This window comes from Mucor velutinosus, assembly GCF_035048745.1.
Source record: "Mucor velutinosus strain NIH1002 chromosome Unknown tig00001553, whole genome shotgun sequence".
Lineage (NCBI taxonomy): Eukaryota > Fungi > Mucoromycota > Mucoromycetes > Mucorales > Mucoraceae > Mucor > Mucor velutinosus.
In genome coordinates this window covers 682,086-704,443 of record NW_027041930.1, presented here as the reverse complement: position 1 = coordinate 704,443, position 22,358 = coordinate 682,086, and the positions used below count along the sequence as shown (strand labels likewise).

Here is a 22,358-nt window from a genome sequence, read left to right as displayed (position 1 = left end):
TAAAAAAAAAAAAAAAAAAATAGAATAAATCAACCAGTGTACAAAAAGAATAAAGTATGACCCTTTTTTGATTTCAGGAGGAGCACATTTAAAATGAGCAAGAAATGAAGAATTCTACGCTTTTCTTTATCTCTATCTTTTTCAAAATATGGCTGATTCAGAAAGTCCTTTTGGTTCTTCTGATTCTCTAAATAATAAAAACGACATGCATTCACTATCGCAGCATTGCCCCACAGTTATCAGACAGTTACAGAGCCTATCGAGCAACACGCAATCCTCGCCATCCGTTGAGCCTGCCACCATCAATGATTCGAAAGAAGTGTTGGACTCACTGGTAAGCATATAGAAACTCAAGAGTCTCCACAACGTACTAAGCTGTAGACTAGTCGGTTACAGGCAAATGCATGTGCTGCAACAGGTAACGTAAGCCCATCTTGTTTCAATCAAAGAGTAACGTATGGACTGTGTGTATCACATCACTATAGTGAATTAAAGTACCCTCATACCGTATCACGTTTTCGATGTCCTGTATGTGACACTATCAATGACCTTAAACCGCATGTTCGACAACAGCTGCTGAATCAGCCATTGACACTGAAATTACTCAAGAAATCAGTCCACGAATGCAAGATCAAGGAAAGGGCAAAACGAAAGACGACCATGGTGGATGATAAGGAACGAGAAAAGATATACGCACCCGTTGAGAAGCTGATTGAAACAATATTCAGCAGCTGGGTGTGTCTGAACCACAGCTTTTCCAATGTACGAGAGGTTTGAAGTGGATTAAACTGTTGCGGATGGATTGTTCTGATCGAAAAGATGTACAGGGACAGGAAACGAGTTTGCAAGATAGTGGCATCAATATGAACGACACCAGAGAAGCTTATCGCATCCTATTAAACATGGTATGTTGTGTATTTGAGACAGAGGTCTTGCTAGACTACCTATACCAACACACATGCATTGGTCATTCTTTAGCCTGTCAATGTCATTCGATCCATGATGTCTGCCATCGATCGACTGCTGAAAAGACCCGCTGTCCCACTGAGACGGATGGTGGACATTCGATTTCTGCTCATCATACTGGAAAATCCACTGCTAGCACAACACAACTTTCCTGCCGAGACAAAGTATCACCACAACCTGCTGAAAAGAGTATTTGGTATCCTAAGCTGTCTTAACAATGAATGCCATCATGGTCTGGTAAACTGGTTTTCGAGGTAAGCATTGAGCAGAAAAATCAACATTGTCATTAAATGTTAACTTAACTGTAGAATTTCCCTTTTCTCTGTAGTTATCCTCTAAAAAACTTTGAATCGAAAATTGATCTGATTCATGCGTTTCTCAGCCATCGCATATCCAGAGCAAGACGTAGTCCGCTGGGCTTACCTACAGCGTACGAAGCAGATTGGAAAATAGCCAGTGCGTCGCGGGTCATGGCATTATTATGTAAGTGTGTGCATAAACAATCTGTTGCTTTGTGTTCCACATCGTATTCATTGGGATACTTTGATTCTTCTTAGTTGCTGCCAATAACCAATCCAACAAGGTGCATATATCCGACTTTTACAACACCATGGCAGACTACATTAACTTGATGGGCGATTTTGAGTCATGGCAATCACAGTCTGGAAAATTCGCCTTTTGCCAATACCCCTTTTTGATCAGCATGGGATCCAAAATGAAGATTGTCGAGTCAGATGCAAAGCAGCAAATGGAGACCAAATGGAGAGAGGCATTTTTCAACATGCTGTTCCATCAAAAGGCATCCAATCCCTATCTTGTGCTCTGTGTATCGAGAGATAATTTGATTGAAGATTCCCTGAGACAGCTAGCACAAAACGAATTGGATCTGAAAAAGTCGCTTCGGATTGAATTCGTTGGCGAGGAGGGTGTGGATGCGGGTGGGTTGAGAAAAGAGTGGTTCTTGCTGCTGGTGCGTTCCTTGTTTGATCCGCAGTACGGCATGTTTACATTCGACGAAGATTCCAACCTATGCTGGTTCAATCCTGCAAGCTTTGAAAACGAAGATCAATTTTTTTTGGTGGGCGTAGTGCTGGGACTGGCGATATACAACTCGACGATTCTCGACATTCATTTACCCACTGCATGTTACAAAAAACTACTCAATTCGTCTATTGGGCTATCGGATCTGAAAGCATTTCGACCGGCATTGACGAGAGGGTTTGAGCAGCTACTGGAATTTGAAGGCGATGTGGAAAATGTGTTTTGCAGATCATTTGTAGCAGATATAGAGGTGTTTGGACAGCGTCAGTCTGTACCTCTTGTGCCAAAGGGAGAACAGTTGATGGTGACACAGGAAAACAAGCACGAATTTGTGTCATTGTATGCAGATTTCATACTGAATAAGAGCGTGGAACGTCAGTTTGGTGCATTCAAGAAAGGATTTTACCACGTGTGTGGTGGAAATGCCCTCTCTCTGTTTAGACCCGAAGAAATTGAGCTCCTGGTGCGGGGCAGCGATGAACCATTGGAAATCGACGATCTGAAAAGTCAAACAGAGTACGTTGGGTTTGATGAGAATGAAGAAACGATAGTGTAAGTCCCCTTTGTGAGTCTCACTGAGATTGTGTGTTGACTTGAAATCTATACACAGAAACTTTTGGAGTATCATGAAAGCAATGGACGCTCAAAAGCAACGCAAGCTGCTCATGTTTGTTACAGGAAGCGACCGTATACCAGCCACTGGAGCAACTCAAATGCATCTCAAAATCACCTGTGGAAACAATGGTGATAGCGATAGGTAGGCAGGCACACATGGCTTTGATTGAGCCATCAGCATGTATTCATCTCATTGTCAATAGGCTACCCTCTGCGCATACATGTTTTAATCAACTGATTTTGTACAAGTATCATACCAAAGAGAAGCTGGAGAGGATGCTTCTCACCGCAATTGAAGAAAGCCAAGGCTTCTATGTAAAATAAACGAACATACATTTTTATTTCAAAATTACACAATATTATAAAACTATTGATTGCAACACGATAATTACAATCAAATCCACATTGACCTTATTATCCTTGGTGTATCCTTTGGACGAAGAGCGATAACCCTTGAGGCTGAATTATATCGTTTCTTATTGATGGCAACGAAATCGTGGAGGGATGCTTTGACCAGCACAGACTGATGTCAAGTTTTGAATCATGTTGAGACATGCAGACAAAAGACGATTCCACAGTCTGTAGACAGCGTCTTGGGGAAGATCATGGACTGGGTGGTTACGATTTGTGTGTCTGATTGACAGTATCAGTGACTCTATCAAACACAGTTCAATAGCCTAAAAGACCCTGTCTTGTCATAAAATCGCTGTATCATCTACGCTGCTGTGATCTGCGAGGTTGAGGGTGGCGCATCGTCTTGAAAGGCCACTGCAGTCTCTTAGTGGCATCCCGGGCAAATATTGCTGGTCTTGTATTCGTCTGTAAGGAACGCATTGAAGCCATGCGTCACAGCATGTATCATATTGGCAGCAATGTTTTGTAACCTCGAGTTCCTTTCTAACCCTAGTGATATAGTTGCATGTGTGGGTTAATTTAATGCTTCTTGTTCATACCATTTATTTGCATCTTTAAACCGCCTCAAATCAGGTATTGTTTTGAGCCTAGCTATGAATACATAAGGTTGTCAATTGTGCTTTGTATGATATCCGTAATTACCAAGGATATGAATATCCATTTGAGGCTTTGATAAGCAAAACTCATCTTACTATAGAAATATTTCGGTGGTAAGCCCTTTTTACTGGTGTTACCAGATATAAGCTTCTCAAAGGAGTGAAAGCAATACAGCTTCATACAAAATTACCTCCATACTATAGCTTCCAAAAGCATTAAGTGTCTTTATCAAACTGATGGCATTATCCTTGCCATGCCAGCAGCCGCCGAAATTGATTAAATTGTCGCTCGGCATTCTGTTCTAATTTGTTTCAATTGAAAGCTTTTGGACTCAGTTCGACCTATTTTGCCAGATTCGACTATGTAAGTTGTTATGATCATACTATACTTTCTAATGCAATATTAGAGTACTTTTGAAGGCGCATCTAATGGCGCCAAGTAAGATGGATGTTTTGAATAAGCTTATTGAACAATTTATAAAAATATGAAAAGAGGTTTCTAACCAGAAAGTCGAGATTTTCCATACCAAGGCCCTACAAAGATGATTTCAGGAGTTACGTTAGATCAATAAAAACATTTTGATTCAATATTACCCTTCATGGCCAGGACAACCATCCTCTAGACATCTCCATCTTGGGACTTCTTGGCGCTGCCTTCTCTTGCGTGTGGCAACATCATTGGGGCTGCACCCTTGATGGTAAATCATGGCTTACTCGAACAGTTTTCTCGTCTTTTCTTGCCGATAACGCCAAGTTAATTTCCTCTTTCCTAGACATGTAAATACTAAATAGTACCATACTGTCTAATTTTTGATAAAAAACACATTTAAATACAAAAAAAAAAATTAATTCAATACGTACCATAGTAAAAGTCTTCGTTATCAAGATCAAAAACGCGATCGTTTGATTTTCGATGAAAACCATGAAGGGTACCTCATACTTTTTGGTCGAATTTTGTCCATTTTTTTTTTTTTTTGGTCCCCAAAAAATTGAGCAAAAGTGACAATAAGTAACTGCCAGATGAGAGCAGTTGTTTAGTGCTATTCTGATCTTCTAAAAAGGCTTCTGAACACGAGAAATTGTTGCTCAAATTCACCAAATTTTCACTGTACTTTGCATACTGTTTAGCATCAAGATTTTTTAACTAGGTTATTGCTTTGGGAATGCTTTTTTTTTTAAAAAAAAAAAGGGGGATGCTCTGTCTCGAACCCTACTAATGGCAAGCCAGCATGCACCAAATAATCGTATGATGCGTTAAACAAAAACTGAAATACTACCACACTCACGAAAATGCCAATGGATAGAGCGTCAATATGTGGACCATCTCACGTATGATCATTTCAGATTGGTATTTATTTGATATCAAATGCTACATTAATATCATCGTTGCTTGTTTCGACAATAAGATGGCCCTTTCCTCCACTTCTTCGGGTACCACGCTTGAGATGATCAGATTTGTCTTGGTAGTCAATAGAATCATCGTTTTCAATATTGACAAATCCATCAGATGCAGTCATGACAAACGAGCCTTCAAACTCTTCAGTCTAACATTAGAAACATGTTAGAGAAATCTATGGAAAATCAAAAAACGCCAATTGTCTTACCATATGCAAATCAATGCGTGCGTTCGAATTGATAACTTTGACTTGATTATTCTTTGTTGCACCAACTGAAAGTGACATTGGGCCATTGGACGATTTAGCCAAGACTTGGCTCTTGGCTTCAATGTAGTCCACATCGGTGTATCCATTAGCATTGGAAACAGTAACATGATCAGCAAACAGTTGCGAGAGCTTGATGTAGGTGTTGCTTGTTTCAATCTTGATCGTGTCATCTGCACGCAGGGATCCCATTGCTTCCACAGCGCCATTTGCGTTTTGTATACTGATCACCTTCTTGGCATTGATGTCTTCTGTAAGTTGTACAAGGGCATTGTCGTTTTCCAAGTAAACAGAGCCATCCGATATCAATCGACCTGCTTTGATTTCACCATTGGTCGTAGACAGTCTCAATGATTCTCCAGACCAGCGCTCAAAATTGATTCTGCCATTGCGTGTTTTGATTTCGACATTAGCTACGTCTTTGACAAAAGGTTGCACATCAACATCCATGTTCTTTACATTGACAGAGAGTCGATTGGCTCCGTAGGGCAAACGAATCTCCATATTGACATTAATGCAATCTTCATTTTCATCCTCGAATTGCTGAGGCATGTGTATTGTGAGCTTGGTAGTGTCGCCATTGTTGTCATACTGTTGTACATCAAACGACATGTATTTTTGCAGAGATGGAGGATAGACTTTAACATCAGTCAAGATGGTGCCTCCGTGTCGATCTCCCAAGGGAATAACGGTGACGAGCCCGTTTGAGACTCGACCCTCAATAACCAGCTCGACATTGTCCTCAAAGTCAATAGTGTCAGGCATGTCCTTCCATTGAACAGAGTCCCTGTTGCATCTCTCACCATGATGTGGAGCGGAGAATGTGAGCTTGCCACTGTACATGTAAATCACTAGCCAGAGCAACAGGGCTGCAATGATGTATTTGCACCACTTTCTGCAGCATCCTGGGTCTTGATAGGCTCTACGTCTCGCAAACCAAGAGGAAGGTGCAGCAGCACCAGCTTCTGCATCATACGACTGTAAAGTAGGCAATGGCTGATAATCCGAATCTAATGCGTACTGTTAGTAACATGCGTATTCAGTTCATGTAACATAGTATATATTACGAGGATTCCAGTTTCTCTTTGAAGTAGGAGCAGGAGGAGGAACATCTGTTTGACTGGCATTTCTTGGCGAAGCAGGTGCCAATAGGCCGTGCTGCTGTTGCTCAATGCTGCTTCTAACAGAGCCATAGACAGAGCTGTCTCCCTCCTCAGAATTTCTGCTTGATTGACCAGCAGAATAAGGTGGAGGCGGGATCAAGCCAGCTGAAGTTATTTCATCTGGCTTTCGAGCAGCCTGCTGTTTACTACTGCCAGCATTATAATCTTGATACACATAAAACGAATTAGTATGCAATGCTTTGTTTTATTGACTAAAAGGCATATACCAGGTTGATTATATAATGATTTAGGGTTTGAGCTGGACATGACTATGATGTAGTATGAAGTGAAGAAGAAGAAGAAAGAGGGAGAAGACGAAAAAAAAAAAGACGCTATTTTATAAATAGTTTTTGACCCCCTTGATTCACATGTAATATATTGATAGACGTGATGTGTGGAAGGTGAGAACGCCGATTTGGGAATAACGCTTTTAGATGAACAGTGTTGCAGGTGCGTTGGAGGTCTTGATGATTACCTCGATGTTGGCCTTGTTACCGAAATTCTTGCATCTTCCTTCCTTTTTGCTGTGTTCATCTGTCTCAAATTTCAATTCGCAACTCTCGTTATTCTTGGTTACAACAGTGGCTACAGCGCTGGAGCTGGTCTTGACTGAGAAGAATCCAGAAAATGTGCTTGGCAAATGGACATTCACAGGCGCATTGGTGGACTCGATTTCAATGATGGCAGAATCACTCACAATGTCATTGATGTGGATTTCGACGGACGCATTGATGGTTTTGGCATACATTTCAGACCCTACACTGACAGTGCTAAGAAGAATAGGCGCATTCTTGGTTTTGAGTTCCATACGCTTGGCTTCAATGAAACTAGTGTAATGGAGAGGGGCATTGCTGGTTGCAATCTTGAGTTCCTTTGTGCTGATGGAAGGACCCTGCAATAGAAACACGCCGTTGCTGGTCTTTACAGAGATGCTATTCTTTGCTGCCAATTGACCTTCGACTGTAATATTGGCATTGGAGGATTGCAGGCTGATCTTGTCAGATGCAGTAAGTGATCCACGAACATTCAGATGGCCATTAGACGTTTCTAAAGAACACTCTTCACCAGACCAGCTGTGATCAAGTTGCAGCGGCTTGTTGGATTCCTTCATAATAAGCTTCTTTGACTCTTGCATGGACAACCGCGAAGAACAAGATGACGATGAAGAAAAAGCGTACTGCGGGTGACCATTGCTGCCACAATCACTGCTTCCCCATCCTCTCTGAGCTTTGCGTTCCTGTCTCGATTCTCTTCGTTCGCATTTTTTAGCTTCACGTTCCTCCTTCTTTATTTCTCTTCTTTCGCATCTCTGCTCTTTACGAAAACTCTTGGCCCTCATACGTTCATCTCTCCTATCCAGTCTGGAATTGACAAAGTCTTCCACCAATCCCATGGCAGAGAAAGCAGAGTTGGAGGCAGCACGAGCAGAATTGGCTGCCATATCAGAAGCCGCATGAGCAGATTGAGAAGCCATGCCAGTAGCAGCTCCGGCAGTACCAAGAGCAGCACCTGTAGCTGAGGATGCTACACCCAGTGCATGATTCGTAGCAAATCCCACGAGGTTGTTGGCCATGCCGATAACACTACCAATGGGCCCATTGCTGAAATCTACACCAAATGCTGACATATTGTTGGGACTATAGCTGGGTGTTTTGCCTTTTCGATCAAAAGAGTGGCTACTGCTAGCGTTGTTGTTGTTTCCAAGGAAGCCATGTTGTTCATGAATCGTATCATAATCAGGTGGTGGAGGTGGGTTGTATGACGCTCTAGCGCCAGACGAGGATGAAGATGCTTGGTGATACTGATTTGATGTTTGGCAGCCAGCCGATGAAGATGCCTGCGATGCTGTATCGGAGGGTGTGTATGGAGGAGGGAGATCACTATATCTTGATTGAGTACAATTGCCAAGAATTGCTATAGATGTTACTTACGTTGGCTCTTTTTCTACTTTAGTCGAGTAAAATGAAGCGTCTTTAGAAGGCATGTTTATGGATTTGATTGTCTAAAAGCTTACCTGCCATTTGATATTTGTTTCTTTTTATATGAGTAAGAGGTGAAAGAGGATCAAGCAATGCTTTTCAATTTCTTGGCGCATGATCCAACTTGGCAAACTGATAAAACGACTGACTGTGTTTTGCTGGCGTTGCTGCTGAGCACCGTTACAAGCCAATGATGGTGGCAAAGTAGAATTATCTCGGTTAATACTCTCCGAATAAGGAAGTATTATAGCGAACCATTTTTTTTTTTGATGGGCTGTGGAGCTCTCTCTCTCTCTCTCTCTCTGATTCAAACAGCAGGTTATTACTCATCAGTTTCATTCATACTGCATCGAAGTATGTATCGTGAATGAGTAGGGAAGGAACTGGACATCACTTGGGCGACGGTGTGGATCTAAAACAGTCAACCTACTAAGCACTTTTTGATTGACATTGAGAATTGGCTTCTAGCAGACAGGATACCAACTCTGTAGCATGTTCTTGATCAGAATTAATTAGAAAAACACTGCAAGCATGTCATCAACAAGTACAGAATTGCACTCATCTCGTAGCTTTGAGTCGAAATCCCATGATGGATGAGAAATCTTCAATGAATCTTACATTTTGAATTTGAAGCTTACTGAAGCTTTTTCAGGGAGACGAATAATAAGAGAGAGAGTTGTAGACAAAATGAAGAAAGTCTTTCTCTCTGTGAATCTGTAACTACTGCTTTGCAATGTGTAATTCAGTGATAAGTTTTAGCGGTATCCCGTGTCGCTTTATTCACCGTGTTGAACCAAAAATGATGATAGAAAATTTTAACCGCTTCAAACGTGTTCAATTCACATGGGCTTACGGCAACTATACTGTAGAGTTCTTTTGCAGTATCAGAAAGGGTAAAACCGAGGGCAGCGTCAAGCGTATTGCCACTGAAATTGTGAATGCATTAGAAACAGAGATGCAGAGCAGACTTATCAAGAAGATCACAGCATGCCTTACAGACGGCGGTAGCTTGTCCAATCTGAAGAAGGATTGCTTCGAGTAAATAAAGAGCAATCGTTCAATTTTCAGTGCTTCAGCCTCAGAAGAGATGGATGCCTTTGAGACCTTGCATCAGTCCCAGAAGCAAGGAGCATTACCAGTTTTAATACAACAACTGTACGAGTTTCAAAGACGCCGATTTATAGTATCAACTCTCGGATCAAAGGCCATTTACATGGCAGGGGGGTACCTTGGAAGGTCAAAATTCATGCTATATACTGTTATAGTATTCATTGAACAAATCCAGAGCCTTATTTGCCATTTAGGCATCTCTATAGTTCTCATTTGTTTTGTGATTTTATCAGCAAATGATACAAGGAGTGGGAGCACCTGACGAGAAAAAAAAACATGAGCAATATAAACAAGGAATTGGCCATTTTTTGACGGCTCATTAAAAAAAATTCAATTAATACATATCAAATTATCATATGATTGTTCATACAACTAATGCAAGGACCTCCCATCGCTGATAAAAATCACCCAAACACGCAAATTCCCGTAAATGTAAATGATAGCAATGATACAGCCTCTCAATCAGAATGTATGTGCGTGGAAATTTTACAATTGTTTACCTAATAAACGGGGAAAGATTGCCACCAATGGAACCACAAGGTCATATTTGATTGATAGTGTGTCAGATCATCGGCAAGGAAACCTCGATATGTGTTGTATTTGTCCAGTGCTTCATCCTTCCACATTCATTAGCTTAAAAGTCTAAATTTATACCAAGTCAGGCCCCCCTTCTCGTGCTTGCTCACTTTTTTATACAGAAATTTTCATGACAAATTTTATGAACCTTAGGCAAGAAGATCTGATAAGCGATACTGTGCGACACAATCAGGAAGACCCCCCCCCCCATTATTTTATCATGGAAACGGGTGACGATGATATTTGCTGATTACCTATCCATGTGTGTGCGTGGAGAGCGAGACAAGAGAGCCGCGCGGAAGGGTAAATTTTACGAGATAATGCAAAAATGAAACGTGTGAACTTTGAACCTTAAAATAGCCCTTGATTTGCCATTTGGGATTTGGAATTATACACCTACACGCCGACAGAAGCCAAAGAAATAGGTTGAGCGTCTCATCGGTGAGAATTTGTATTATTCCATAGCATTTAAATGAGGGAAAAAGGACCTCTCAGCCCACCCGATTAGTAAAATCCTTGCTGCTGCACGCTCTGATAACACATAGTCCCCCTCTTCCCCCCCCCCCCAAAAATTTATCGTATCAACAAGTTTTCCGGTCATTTGCGTGTTTCCATTTAGCTTCAATCGCCTGTTTGCCCAATGAAAATCAAAGATTTCTGCTCTTTTTGCCCTCTTATTCTCACTGTCCTGCAAATCTATTATATATAAATTGATTGCGGGTAAATGAAAAAGCAAGAAATTTCATGAGAGCCAAAGGAACACAGCGTCTGATAGTACATGTGTCATGATGAGCCTCTATTCGAGTATTTATATATGTTATAAATAAGAAAATGGCATCTTGTCCGAGCGAATCGAATCTATGCAATTTTAAACGATATTGTATGAAAATGTTTCGAAATTCCTGGTGTGACACACGATGTCAAGGTAACGCTCGTCATTTGATGCAGGCATTTCACCATTAAAACCTGTGATAAAAGGCTAAAGGGAGACAGGTCCAAGATCCCCTTTTTCCTCTCTTTCCTCTCTCTCTCTCTCTCTCTCTTCTTTAACTCTAATGTATACAAACTATCACAGCCAACAGCCATCTTACAGCACAATGGATCCAAGCACACTGTTCAACTATCCAATGGACGATTCAATTGACTCGTTGCTGTTCAATAGCACTCTTCAACAGCCTACAACTTATGACCATTTGATCAACAACCACGCTACCGACCTTTATTTGACAAACTACAGCCCTCATACTCTATCAAACAGCACGGCAATGTTGACGGCAACAAACAATACCTATTTGCGTCACACAGCATTGCCCACTGCTTCCGCTTCTGCCAACATCCATCCTCTTCAAATACTGCAACAGCAACAACAACAACAACAACAGCAACCACAGCAGGACGACTTTATGATGTCTCCTTCCGTAGATACCTTATTATTCAAAGACACAACCTCATTAGATTATTTGGGCTTTGACACTACCATGATGCCAAATGTCTTTGATTCAGGTGAATCCCGCTTCAGCGAGTCTAATCGAGATGAGGAAGAAGAAGAGCAGCTACTGTCTCCTGTACAATCCCCTCATTTGGATGATATTTTTGGCTCATCGAGTAGTCCAGAACCTGAAGAAAACGAGCATGCGTTCAGTAACAAAGCTGAATCTCAAATCATCACTGACAACGAATCTGCATTGATGCTGGACCATCAAGATGAATCTGATCAAGAGTTACTGGATAACACTGAGCATGCTATCTTTTCCGACTTGGAAGATGATGATGTAGAGGAAGAGGAAGAGGAGGACGACGATGATGATGATGATGATGATGACTCTGATTCTGATTGGGAGACTCATGTTAAATCTAAAAGAACTGCCTCATTGCCATCTGCGGCATTATCTGCCAAGAAAAAGCCTGGAAACAACAAGACCAAGAGCAAGAGATCCGAGTCACTTCCATCGGCAACGGCTTCTATAAACGCATCAGAAACTACATGTTCTAATTGTGGAACAACAAATACACCCTTATGGCGCCGCAACTTGGATGGCAATCCACTCTGTAACGCATGTGGGCTCTTTCTGAAACTGCATGGCAAGGTTCGACCATTGAGTTTGAAAACCGATGTCATAAAGAAGCGAAACAGATCTCCTAGTGGCAACAAATGTCGCAGCAGCAGTAGCACTGGTATTAGCAAGAAAAAGACGACGGGAAGACGCACAAAGAATAGCAAAAGAAAGAGTAAACCAAGGGGCCATGCTACGGATGAAAACGGAAATTAGACCGCTCTTCTTGTTCATATATCTTTTGCTTTTGCTCTTTGACATTCCCCCCCCCCATATATACATACTTTTCACATTTCAACCTTTTCTAATTTACATTAACATGACACTTTACACGCAAGTCTTCAACCAAACATACCAATGCCACCTCTCCCCCCTTATCCTCTTTTGCAGTAGTGATTGCAGTAAATTTCTCTCACACATGTAATAGATGCGAAATATACACTCCAATCAAATGTCCATGTATATACATCATCTCCCCCTTCTGTCGTTTTGATTGCTCACCTTCAATAAATCTATATACAACAAACAAAATAGAATCCGTGCTCTTTTCTGATGGTCTTTTGTTTCCAATTCCAATGAAAACCTGATTTGCCATCTTCATGCTGGAGGAAACGAGCTAAGAAGTTTCACAAACATGAGCTCAACAAGTCGACGTGCTTTCAAAATGAGCCATTTTAATTAAAATCTAGACATTCACACCAAAATGATGCGCTTTCCATTGCGCTAAAATCGGTAGCATGCCAAATAAATACTGCTGGTGCCTGTATTACATGCTATGCATCAATATGAAAGTCGCATTTGGCTGATTAAACAACTTGGTGGTGTAAAAAGAAATGGCTTGCGAGGTGCACATGTCGGATCTCTTTTCCGTGGTATTTCTTGTTTATTTGGCAATATACAATTGCACGTAAACGCATGAATTTGTATCTAGCAACATTGCCTGGGTTTATTAAAAGATGTAATCTTGAATGGCCCAATGTATTTATATCTCTGTTAATTGGCTATATCCGGTGCAAGTAGTATTTGTAGTTTGTATGAAGTATGATGAGATGTGCTATATCAACATTCAAAGGGTCCATCTATATCTAAAGACGGGTAGTAAAGGCTATAATTTATCCAATTATGTCTTTACTTGAGGGGCCAACAAAATATATACGCTTCAGTTCTTCAATTATAAAATAGCCGTGTTACCCAAATGACCTTATCGATAACCCATCCTTCTTTATAATTGACACGTGCAGTTTATCATCAACAACGATCATGATCAGCCAAGTGTAAAAAAACATCGCACGTTCAAGACGTAATCTGCGTCAAGATTTGGCTCGCATCTCTCCCCCCCCCCAAATCTAATAATTTTCTATCAATGGATTTGTTGCGTTTTAGCATGTCGAATCCTAATCTTCTAACATAATCTCCGAGTGCTTTTGCTCTTTGCTGCTACTCAACAGTTAGGAGCTAGTCCGTGTAATCTGTTATATATGGTCTTTTATGCCAAATTAAAGGCTTGTTCATTACCCATTTGACATAAGACAGTTGAAGAAGAGAATGTGCAATCAGCAATGACGGTAGGTTTGGATTTAAACGGTTTTATGTTCATGAAAACTCGTAGGTGAAAAAAAAGGGAAAGAAAAAAAAAAGCTAGAGCCACAAGCTAATGAAAGCTGATACTTTTTTCTGTGCGTTGTTTTCTCAATCAATTTAGGCAAAACAAAAAGAATTTTCGTTATACCCGTTCACAGTTACTACAGAAAAAACTATATCGACCATTACTGATGAGGGATTTGTTTCATAAACGCTACTCAAAACTCTACAAATTGTCCAGCAAATCAGCATTTCCATGCCAGTACCACTATCAATGCTTATTGTTTCTCATCATCTACGTAATAATGTCAAGGGGTATCGGTCAAGCAAAACATATATGAGCAAAATTCAAGGAAGCAAGGCAAGCACTAAGATTGCAAGTCAAGAGGTTATAATAATTGTAAAATGAAGAAGTATCCTATTTATCAGGATACAAAAGATTGCTTTAAAAGCATTTTTTGGCGTAAAATAACTATAGCAAATCCTATCATACAAGCTAAAAGGGGTTTATTTTGTTCAAATCATATTCATCTTCACTATATATACTGTAAAACATTCAAAAAAAAAACTAGACAAGCTAATCATTCTTCCAAAATTTTAAAAAATTGTGTGCTATACAAGGAGAATAAAACCACTGGCAAAACCGGGCAATGGGGAGGGGGGGGGGGAGAAAATACGCGTCTAATTCAGCACTTGATAGTATTGATTTATAGGGGCATTTTACCATAGCGAAGCAAAGGTGCAAAGCCATAGTCATAACGCGTCTAATCCAACACTTGATAACATTGATCTATATGAGGGCTTGATCGCAGCGAAGCAAAGGCACACACTTATGACAATTAAGTATCCAATCCAGCATTTGATAGCATTGATCTATACGAGGGCTTCATTGTAACGAAGCGACTATGCAAAACCATAGTATCTAAGCAGCAAATTGGGGCTTTCGTTTCCATTGTTAATAAGCTTAACAGCAACATATCGTATCAAAATTTGCATGAATTAGCGTTACCAAAATCAATATGTCTCCTATTCGAATTAAAAATTGCTCAAGCTATAGAACTGCCTTTCCAGTAGATCGCAATTACCAAAGATGTGATTTATTCCGTGTAAATAAACTCTATAAAGCAATACATAACCAAATTTGACAGCTTTCAAGCCTTCAAATCTTGATATGTAGACCTTTCTGAGCCACCGGAATGACACCAAATAATTGTACTTGAGTAGTAGTAACTTCCTGACACCCTTGCTCAAGTTTTTGGGGACCAAAAAAACATGGCCAAAAATCGACCAAAAAGCATGAGGGGTGCATCATGGTTTCCACCAAAAATCAAACGATCGCATTTTTCACCTTGAAAACGAAGACTTTTACTATGGCATATCTTGAATCAAAATGTTTCTATCGATCCAAAGCAACCTCTGAAATCATCTTTGTGGGACTTTGTTATGTACAATTTCGACTTTTTGGCCAGAAACCTCTTTTCATATTTTCATAAATCATTTGATAAGTTTATTCAAATCATCTATTTTACTTAGTACCATTGGATGCGCCTTGAAAAATACTCCAAGAAAGCTTAAGAAAATACAGGATGATCATTATATTCTACTTAGTTGAATCTGCAAAAATAGATCAATCAAGTCCAAAATTATCAAGATTTGTCCAATCTGGAACAGACAATGATTCTGGGTTTGAGTTAATTTTGGCTTGTGGGGCCAGCTGGCAAACTCAACGCCCTTTTCATACTGCAATACAGTAGTAAATGCTCTTGAAGCGTATGAAAAGTAGGTGGCAGGCCATAACGCTATTGTTTATAATAATATTTTATTGCATTCTATATCGTTCATAATGACATCGTCTTGCATTCTATAGTTGATAACGTTAGTCTGGACATTGACGATTCATGGGCTGCGTAGGATGTCTGCAGTAAGTAGTGAAATCTCTGAGGCTCTGAGACGTCGTTCAAATAAAACGTTGACAGCATTGAGCAGAGGAAAGAGGGTAGAACTAACAGTGGTAATATTTTATTTTATTCAAATATTATTTTATGAGGGACACATCGCGGAGTGGTGGACCTCGAGCAACAGAATGAGCATCTAATCTAAATTATGTTGTAGTAGGTAGCAGTCTATCAATTAGACAGACTGTCCTGGAGGAAACGTGTTCTATGGAGGCGGTGGAGAGTGGTACAGGGCTCTGTGAACCGTGAAGCCAATACAGATTCCACATTTGCCATAAGGTAGTAGATATGATGGCGATATACTTGGATCGATCTTTTATAAAGCGAGGAAATGTATTAGGAAGTGTAGGGTGATCATTGCAGTTTATATAGTCGGATATCACAAAATAGATTTATGAAGTCGAAAAGAGACAAATTCCGTCCAATCCTGAACATACAAAATAATCTGAGTATGAATTAATTTTGGCGGTGGCATTGCTGTTGGCTAACCTTTATGCGTTTCTGTTGATGACAATGATGATTGCGATGCTGATTAAATGGGGATCATGAAATTGAAAGGACAATTGCTTAGCGCAAATGAGTTTTTGGGGAGTTTTGCCTCATGAAGATACCTTCTGCAATGGCAATATCTCAAAAAAAAAGTCGCTGTAGATCTTACACAAGTCCTGTATTTACTTATGACCAGCTTTATGTCGCCACCTTATTAAGCGCATCAGCAGAAGCGAATGGTATGACAATTCTACTACCAGAAAACAAAGATTGTGGTGTACAAAGGCTGCATAAAATTTGAATGTTATCTCACATTGTCCCAATAATAGGCTTCGTTTGATATCAGTGTAGGCGAAAAGGATGCTGAGGGAGATACCTCCTCTCCTTCTCCTGGCTCTAATATAACCTTTCTTCTATTAACTAGTAATAAATTGTTTAAAAACTACTTGATATACCAAAATTTTATTATATCTGATTTAAAATGTCTTTGGTGAGAGCCCACAGGGCGACGCCGTCATCGAGTGTAGCGAGATTGACCGGCTAGTCTTTAATATACACTAAAATTTTACTTTTTAACCTTCCACAATCGCTAAAAATGCTCTTAAACGATCTGTAGCTGCGGATTTGACTCTGCCGCAATACTCGACGTCTGTCTGAATGGAAGCTTTTGATATACGGGCGTAAAGCATACTTTTATTGCCTCCTACTTCGCAATGTATGAAAAGTACAGCATAATTTGGGTGCATTTGAATGCTAGTTTCTCGTGTTAAAAGCCGTTTTAGACTGCCAAAATTGTGTCAAACCATTGCTTTCGTTTAGCATTTACTTGCGAACATCTTTACTCGATTTTTTGGGGATCAAAACAACATCATCAAAAATCGACCAAAAAGCATGAGGGATACCTCATGAAAATCATCAAAAATTAAACGATCGCATTTTTATCCAAAAAACGAAGACTTTTACTATAGTATATAATAAGTCGAAATGTTTCTCTCGATCCAACGCAACTTCTAATATCACTTTTGTCACACCTTGATATGTAAAATCTCGACATTTTGGCGATAAACGTCATTTCATATTTTCTAAAATTTCTCAGTAACCTTTTTCATAACACCTATCATAGATACTACCATTAGACGCGCCGTAAAAAGTACTCTTGAAAAGATTAAGGAAGTATACGATTATCAGCACAATTTATATAGTCGAATCTCTCAAATTAGTTCAATCAAGTCATTTTTGAGCAGAATCTGTCCAATCTTGAATGGAAAAAAACAACCGGAGAATGAATTAGTTTTGGCTGTGGCGAGCTGGTGATGGTTGGCAGATTCAATAACACCTATCTCGTAAAGGCAATTGATGATTTTGGAGTTATGGAAGACAAATAGTGGGTTCAGTAAGGCTATAGATTGCTCTAGCTATTTTTTTTGGGGGGGGGCGTTTGACTATACAATATGCTTGATCATTGCAAAATTTTCATCTGAATGTGAGTCTTAATGTCCAGTGCAAAATTGTCAATCTTCCTTGCTTATTCCAAGTGTGAGCTCAACTGGTTTTCAGCAGATCAGCGCAACACGATTTTATTCAGTATTCTTTAGTATATTTGACGTCTTACCCATAATGCATATCAATTAATAGGGCTATATATTTCAATATTTTTTCAATGGTGATGTGTTTTTTTTTAGACAAATACAATTCTCGATCCAATGTCTTTAATTTTCAATTAACCATCAATTGAAGCAATCTGTGTTGCAATTGAACATCTAGTCTTTCAACACCATTTTTCGCTGCTTGATGGAATCATGCAACAAGTGGTATCCGATACTCAAAAGATCAGACAAATCAAAGCTAAATAAGCTCTTCATAGAGATTACTACAAATGAGTGGTAGAGCCCATACGATTTGCGTTTGCATCTCATCATGTTGACACAATCTTGCCCAAAATATGAATCTCGAGGCCTAATTTTTGGTGCTGTTATGCGATTTGTACTAATTGACATTCACGCAATGACCATGGTCAGAATTCCAGGTGCATGCTATAGCATCGTGACAAATTTAGAAAGAAATTTAGTGACATTAACTGCGTGTGCGGTTCAATTCAACTTGTGATCTTGTTTGTTTTGCAATGTTTATTTGTTTGTAAGCAGACAAACCTTACATCCCCCTTTCTTTTAGAGGAACTGCAAAGCGCAATGGCCAATGAGGATGATGACCCCTTTTTATGAATGAATGAATGATGATGCGAATTGCAAATGAATTACAAATGAATCTAGTAGACGAAATAGATCTAAGGCGATATTACGTTTGATACATCGAATAGACAGACAGGCAAAGAGCCATTGTAAGCAACATTCACCGAGACACATGCTACAGAATGCGAACATTCGCAGATTTTAATATAATGCACAACACGAATACTATATAGATCGGCATGTGTGAACGGGTACATGAATTGCATTTCTTTCTCTTTTTCCCTTGAACTTTTTTAACAGTATTGCAATGAATACTTTGACACAATATCAAGCCAATTTTGTGTCTAGTGATGATATGATTGTATGCAAACCACATCAGCAACAAACGTGCCTTGCTTGCGGGACCGATTGGATAGAGCATAACCAACTTGCTGCATCCCTCAAAAACCTCAAGGAGATACCACTGCCCAACAAGCCCGTACCCAGCAAAACCAACGCATCCGTCAACAAACTGAAACTGAATGGTAATCAAGCTTACAAATTGGAGCATTATGAAGAGGCTGTCGAATTGTATACATCCGCTGTTGAACTGGCATGGAGTCGACCTTTATGGGAGCCATTAGCGTTTCAAGCGGTCAGGGAAGAACTAGTACCTATTTTAAGTAATCGATCAGCAGCCAATTTGGCCTTGAGCAACTATGTGGATGCTTTAGTAGACGCTCATATTGTAACACAACTGAAAAACGATTGGAGTAAAGGGTGGTTCAGAAAAGGAAAAGCTTTGATGGGCTTGCAAAGATTTGATGAAGCCGGCAAGGCGTTCCATACAGCTTTGCTTTACACGGATGCGAATGAACGAGAGGGTCTAATGGAAGCTATCAAAGAGTGTTCTACAGCAGCTAGGAATGCGTAAATATTTATAAGGAGCAAATTATCATATATACAAATGTTGTTTACACTAGGATACGAAAATAAAGAATTAAGGAGAGAGTATGTAGTATAAGCTATTACAGTAGATTATTTTGTGTGTGTGTGTGTGTGTGTGTGTGTGTATGTGAGTGGGTCCAACTGTGTTGAGCCGATTGTAGGGAGCTCGTCTTTTATTCCACCCCAAGCGTGTCCTGTAGAAATACAGGTAAACATACTAGCTTTGGCTGGCTTTCACTCGCATGCATCACTCTACACCTGCTGTACAAAGGGGACGAAATTTCCTAATGACAAACTTTATTGTTTTCCCTTTTTTTTCTCTTACTTTCCTACCTGAACGTTATAGAATGTCTGCCTTAACTCATTACGAGGATACAGTGTCTGTGGATGATGTGATTGACTTGAATCAAGATTGTTCTAGCAGCAGCGACGGCAGATCCACATCACAACACCATTATCGCATTTCGCTTCATAGTATTGATGATGATGAACTAAGATTGTTTCGCCGTGATTTAGTTACACCCGCACCATCTGTTTGTGGTGGAGATGATGTTGATGCTATCAAGAGAAACATGATCAGAAGTCGATTCGTGCCACCCTCTCGCATTCAACGACCTGTTTCCAGAGGAGAGAGTGTGATGCTGTTCAAAAAGATCAATAATGGTATTGTTTTATATATATTTCCTGTTGCACATTTGAAAAAAGACTAAATAGATAAAAGGCGATGAGGATGTCTCATTTGACGATCTCGTTTCAAGTGAATTGAGAGATTTCTTGGACACTGATTTCATGATGGAGGGTATACTGTCTCGTCCTGTAAGCAGAACAACCATTGATAAAAATGCAAGGTATTGTTTGTTTGATGTAGCATTACTGTGCGCAATTCAATGCAATTAATATGCTGTCATCATAGTAAAATACAAGACATCAGTAAGTTTCGCTCCACTGTACCCAACAACAGTGAGCAGAAGCACCCAGCAAAGCATCAAAGAACCATGCTGCCCTCCAGATTGCGCTCTTTGTCTACGAGCAAGAACAATCATGCAGAGATCCAGGCACAAGAAAAGTCCCGAAGTGCAAATCACCCTCAACGAATGTTTTCATCGGTTCCTGAACCGCCTCGCCTTTATCAGAACACACATCGCTCGTTCCATCATCGGGCGCCAGTTGCAGCTACTGCTGTATCAATGCCTACGAGGGATGATTATTTATGCAAGCAAATGCCAAGCAAGTCAGTAACAATGATACCGAAACAAACAACCCTGTCTCGAGACAAGTACATCTCAAGAAATGCACCAGCAACAACATCATCATTATCCCTATTGCAATCGCAAAAGTTTGCTCATAGCTACCAAACACCTCCCTCTGTGCCTGTGCCTATATCAGCGAGGCGACAAACAACAGCAGAGCATGCTCCTAAACCCACTCGGAATTATGGAAGAAAATTACCGGATCCAGGTAAATTGGCTAAACATCATCAAGTAAACAAATAATAACCATGTTTGTAGTAGTTGAGCAACCGCCATTAACGCCTCGCTTTACACGAAAGCTCGTCATGCCACCACCACAGCAGAGAAATATGACACACAGTAATTACCTCAATCGAACAAGATCAGATACAACAACGGCCACAACGTCTTCTTCCGATGAAGATGAATCCAATGAAGAGCCTCTAATCACTACTCACAGCCATCAGCACCATTACAGACCCTATTCTTCAAGTACAGCGGCAGGAACACCGCTGCTATTTGATCATTACACCAACAATAATACCAATTCACCGCTCTTTTATCGATACAATAAGACCATGGAATACAAATCCTTGTCAAGTCCAAGATTACGGGTATGTATTGACATGGCTCATTTGTTATTAACGTGATGACTAACATGTTCGTATACGTATTAGACGATGAGTTCGCACAAGACATTTCCTACGGCCACGGCTGTCAATAGTAACCATAGTAATAGTAGTAGTGGTAGTACAGCCACCACAGCCACCACCACAATGAATACCACCACTCACAATGACGATGCAGGCGTCATTGATTCAGCGAAACAGGTATTGGCTTGTATTAGAGAGCGACGAAAGCGAGCCATGCTAAGCGGATCATCGTGATTTACTCATACACACGCCTGTTGATATGTAATAAAAATGTTTGTCAAATGAGAGACTGATGCATTTGACACATTTGGAAGCCTTCTACCGCCCGTAAAAGTGCTGCAAGCATCGATCAATCCAAGGCAAAATGATGGTTGCAATATCAATGATCTCCCTCTAGAGTTGCCTATACGGTTTTCTTCTATAAGAAGCTTCTTTTTGAATACAATGCTGCAGCACCTTTAATTCTCAGACAGTCTTCATCTCTTCACATTTGTTCCTGTTGGCTTACAGACATTGCTATACGAGGGATTTGCAGATCACTCTTGGATTCAGGCACTTTTGGAATCTCGACTTGCCTGCTGGATCAAACCATCTATAATTGCTGTATCAAAGCATGACATGAAGTGATGCCACGATGATAAACAAGGTTTTGGCTTGGACATGTATACGGCAATCTACAGAGTGGAAATTAAATGATATGGGCTCGGATAGTGTGTGCAACATTAATCGACAAGGAACGACGGATTGGAGCCTTTCGCTTGCTCTTTCATCAAATGTCCCATTGTTCGTTTAGTTAGTAAAAAAAAAAAAAAAAAAAAAAAAAAGTCTGTGAAAGCCTACATCTCATCTTATTGATGGCCTTGAATGGACAGTTCCGAGTTTTATGTAAAATACGTTTGGATGTATGTAATGGAGGTTGAGAAAAAAAAACAGAGTGTAACTTGGTTTACCATGACACAGGGTATCTAAAAATAAGATGTGCTCATCATTTGGATAGAGCCCCTCCCCCTTCTTTCCTCTCTCACTCTCACTTTGTCCTCTGACCCCTTTCTCTTATTTTCAAAATTAACACAGAGGAAATCTTTTTTTAAACATTTCAATTTGGCTGTGCAGCAGAAGAGTTGGTAGGAATACACACACGACAATCAAAAAGTTGTGGC

The 22,358-nt window shown here is 40.1% G+C and overlaps 7 protein-coding genes across 7 annotated transcripts; 5 read left to right on the top strand and 2 right to left on the bottom strand.

Annotated features, from left to right (window-relative positions):
* Positions 1 to 148: 148 nt before the first annotated feature.
* Positions 149 to 2,946, top strand: ATC70_007577 (uncharacterized protein; the record flags this gene model as incomplete). Its single annotated transcript, XM_064826836.1, has 9 exons — positions 149 to 334; positions 387 to 418; positions 486 to 762; positions 828 to 905; positions 979 to 1,220; positions 1,295 to 1,449; positions 1,524 to 2,559; positions 2,618 to 2,764; positions 2,826 to 2,946. 9 exons carry the CDS (start codon positions 149 to 151, stop codon positions 2,944 to 2,946), a joined length of 2,274 nt encoding a protein of 757 aa, XP_064675893.1.
* Positions 2,947 to 4,984: 2,038 nt separating this feature from the next.
* NRC2_3 (serine/threonine protein kinase, AGC) lies at positions 4,985 to 6,723 on the bottom strand (the record flags this gene model as incomplete). The annotated part of the gene is made up of 4 exons (XM_064826835.1): positions 4,985 to 5,176; positions 5,237 to 6,303; positions 6,361 to 6,621; positions 6,684 to 6,723. The coding sequence occupies 4 exons, from the start codon at positions 6,721 to 6,723 to the stop codon at positions 4,985 to 4,987; spliced, it is 1,560 nt and encodes a 519-aa protein (XP_064675892.1).
* Positions 6,724 to 6,886: 163 nt separating this feature from the next.
* ATC70_007575 (uncharacterized protein) lies at positions 6,887 to 8,440 on the bottom strand (the record flags this gene model as incomplete). Its single annotated transcript, XM_064826834.1, has 2 exons — positions 6,887 to 8,336; positions 8,388 to 8,440. 2 exons carry the CDS (start codon positions 8,438 to 8,440, stop codon positions 6,887 to 6,889), a joined length of 1,503 nt encoding a protein of 500 aa, XP_064675891.1.
* A 794-nt stretch (positions 8,441 to 9,234) lies between these two features.
* Positions 9,235 to 9,477, top strand: TFC4 (transcription factor TFIIIC subunit tfc4; the record flags this gene model as incomplete). Its single annotated transcript, XM_064826833.1, has 1 exon — positions 9,235 to 9,477. One exon carries the CDS (start codon positions 9,235 to 9,237, stop codon positions 9,475 to 9,477), a length of 243 nt encoding a protein of 80 aa, XP_064675890.1.
* A 1,699-nt stretch (positions 9,478 to 11,176) lies between these two features.
* Positions 11,177 to 12,391, top strand: ATC70_007573 (uncharacterized protein; the record flags this gene model as incomplete). Its single annotated transcript, XM_064826832.1, has 1 exon — positions 11,177 to 12,391. One exon carries the CDS (start codon positions 11,177 to 11,179, stop codon positions 12,389 to 12,391), a length of 1,215 nt encoding a protein of 404 aa, XP_064675889.1.
* Positions 12,392 to 18,696: 6,305 nt separating this feature from the next.
* Positions 18,697 to 19,302, top strand: ATC70_007572 (uncharacterized protein; the record flags this gene model as incomplete). The annotated part of the gene is made up of 1 exon (XM_064826831.1): positions 18,697 to 19,302. One exon carries the CDS (start codon positions 18,697 to 18,699, stop codon positions 19,300 to 19,302), a length of 606 nt encoding a protein of 201 aa, XP_064675888.1.
* A 361-nt stretch (positions 19,303 to 19,663) lies between these two features.
* ATC70_007571 (uncharacterized protein) lies at positions 19,664 to 21,432 on the top strand (the record flags this gene model as incomplete). The annotated part of the gene is made up of 5 exons (XM_064826830.1): positions 19,664 to 19,979; positions 20,038 to 20,164; positions 20,230 to 20,774; positions 20,825 to 21,159; positions 21,223 to 21,432. 5 exons carry the CDS (start codon positions 19,664 to 19,666, stop codon positions 21,430 to 21,432), a joined length of 1,533 nt encoding a protein of 510 aa, XP_064675887.1.
* Positions 21,433 to 22,358: the final 926 nt, after the last annotated feature.